Consider the following 2,514-nt stretch of genomic DNA (forward strand, 5'->3'; position numbering starts at 1 on the left):
CAAAAAGGAGAAGCAGATAAAGATAATGGAGGCATCATCATCATCATCATCAATTATTAATATGAATCACAGAATTTATAATAATAATAACAATAACAATACTAATACTAATACTAATACTAATACTAATACTAATACTACTAATAATAATAATAATATCATCATTATGAAACAGGTTTTGTTCGGTCAGGTTGGGGGATCTGGTGGAAGCTCGCCTCCTGATGATTCGGACCAATCAGCTGTCTGGTTAATCATCACGGCCGCAGCCTACAGAGGAGCACGCGCCGCGCCGCGCGCAGGGTTTGCGCACAGAGGACGTGCATCGAGGGCCCATCATCGGGCAGGAAGGATGCAGTGAGATCGTGCTGTCCAGCCGAGCTCTTCTGTCCGACATGAGCGTGCTCCAGGCCGGGCTCGAAGGCAGGGTGGGCGGCGGCTCCCCCAGGCTGCAGCAGCGCGCGCAGCCTCCCAACAGCAGCAGCCGCTCCAAGGATCCCAGGCATCAGCAGCAGAGGCATCATGGAAGCTCGATGCTGAAGCAGCCAGCCCAGAACGAGCCGGCGGACGCAGTGAGGCGCGCGCTGGACTTCAAGAGCCAGGGCACCCAGTGCTACAAGGACAAGAAGTACCGAGAGGCCATAGGAAAATACCACCGCGCACTGCTGGAGATCAAGGGGCTGTGCAGGCTGCTGGGGGAGCCAGAGTCCCCGGCCCCCCTCCTGCCCCCCATCAGCAGGTCCAGCACGCTGACAGATGAGCAGAAAGGAGCCATGGAGAATGCAGAGCTGGAGTGTTACAACAGTTTGGCCGGTAAGAGTCGAGCTTCCTCCACACGCTGCAGGTTTTACCTCCACCATGACTCCACCATGAGTCAAAATCAACAGCAGACCGCTACATTCACCCATTCACTTCCACCCTCAGGCTCACATCCGGCTTAACAATTCACCCATTCCAACAAAGTCCATGCTCAATAATCCAGGTATACAAGCCAACAATTTTTCAGTCAGTGTAATAGTCATGGATCACCCTTTTTTGGATTAATTTTTGGACCCTGACTCCAGCAACCAGCAGCAAAAATAAATAAACTGTTCTTGTTTTTGCACTCGTGTCTGGCATATTAAGAATCCAAAAACCCGTTTGCGACAGTCGGGTCATCTGGACAGTTTATTTTTTTGCTGAAACATTTCATCTTCCATCCAGAAGGTTTCATCAGTCAAGGAAACACACAACCAAAAACTGATTCTTCCCCCTAACAGCTTACCCCAAAAGTGGAACAAACCAGTTATGTTGGTGCTAAGATGGTCTCTATGGCACGCCCCCTCCTCCGGTGCCAGCCCTCTTACTTGACAGTCGTGTCAAACTGGTTCAAAACTGATGAAGCCTTCTGGATGGAAGGTGAAACGTTTCAGCACAAAAAAAGAAATTATCCAGATGACCGAGTGAAAATTGTTGGATTGTTTAATGGTCTTGCCCCATTCTACCTCTGAGCTGCTTCACCCTACTCTCCTGCTCGGTGCCTCAGATCAGCTGATCAGCTGCTCCTGGAGGTGCCGAGGTCCAAACGGAGGCTCAGAGGGGACAGAGCTTTTTCTGTTGCTGCTCCAAGACTGTGGAACGATCTCCCTCTTCCCATCAGACGAGCCCCTTCACTGTCCAGTTTTAAAACTCTTAAACACATTTTTACTCCCTGGCTTTTAGCACAGACTGAATTTTGCTCTGCACCGATTATTTTTTTAATTGATCTTAGTGTTTTAACAACTGTTGTGTTTAAATGTTCTTGATTTTATATGTACAGCACTTTGTGGCAGCTGTGGTGGTTTTAAAAAGGGCTTTATAAATAAAGTATCATCATCATCATCCCTGGATTATTGAGCATGGACTTTGTTGGTTTTGAACCATGTTTGACACTACCGTCAACAAGGAAGAGGGCCGGCAATGGAGGAGGGGGCGTGCCAAAGACACCATCTTAACACCAACATAACTGGTTTGTTCCACTTTGGAGTAAGCTGTTGGGGGAAGAATCAGTTTTGGGTTGCGATTTTCCTTGACTGATGAAGCCTTCTGGATGGAAGGTGAAACATTTCAGAAAAAAAGAAACTATCCATATGACCAGACTGAAAAATGTTGGATTCACCCATTCACTTCCACCACCAGGTTCACATCATGCTGGTATACCTGCTCCAACTGTTTTACTCCACATCACACAAAAAATAGTCAAACTCCATTCTCTCCTGCTTCTACTTCTGTTCCAGCGTGTCTTCTGCAAATGGAGTTGGTGAACTACGAGCGAGTGAAGGAGTACTGCCTGAAAGTCCTTCACAAAGAAGGAAAGAACTTCAAAGCTCTTTACAGGTCTGGAGTGGCCTACTACCACCTTGGAGACTTCCAGAAGGCCCTGGACTACCTGAAGGAGTCACACAAACAGGAGCCGTCAGGTCAGGAGTACCAGCATGTACACTAGTACTACATGTCAAAGGTCAGGAGTACCAGCATGTACACTAGTACTACATGTCA

At 47.7% G+C, this 2,514-nt stretch overlaps 1 protein-coding gene across 1 annotated transcript in view; it reads left to right on the forward strand.

The window, feature by feature from the left end:
- Positions 1-275: 275 nt before the first annotated feature.
- LOC119427066 (tetratricopeptide repeat protein 9A) overlaps positions 276-2,514 on the forward strand; it is a 3,763-nt gene continuing 1,524 nt past the window's right edge. Inside the window, exons 1-2 of the mRNA XM_037694645.1 lie at positions 276-810; positions 2,253-2,435. Coding sequence (XP_037550573.1) covers positions 393-810; positions 2,253-2,435 — 601 coding nt within the window. The 5' untranslated portion in view covers positions 276-392. The remainder of the gene's footprint in view (positions 811-2,252; positions 2,436-2,514) is intronic.

This window comes from Nematolebias whitei, chromosome 21, assembly GCF_014905685.2.
Source record: "Nematolebias whitei isolate Nwh7 chromosome 21, NemWhi1, whole genome shotgun sequence".
Classification (NCBI taxonomy): Eukaryota; Metazoa; Chordata; class Actinopteri; order Cyprinodontiformes; family Rivulidae; genus Nematolebias; species Nematolebias whitei.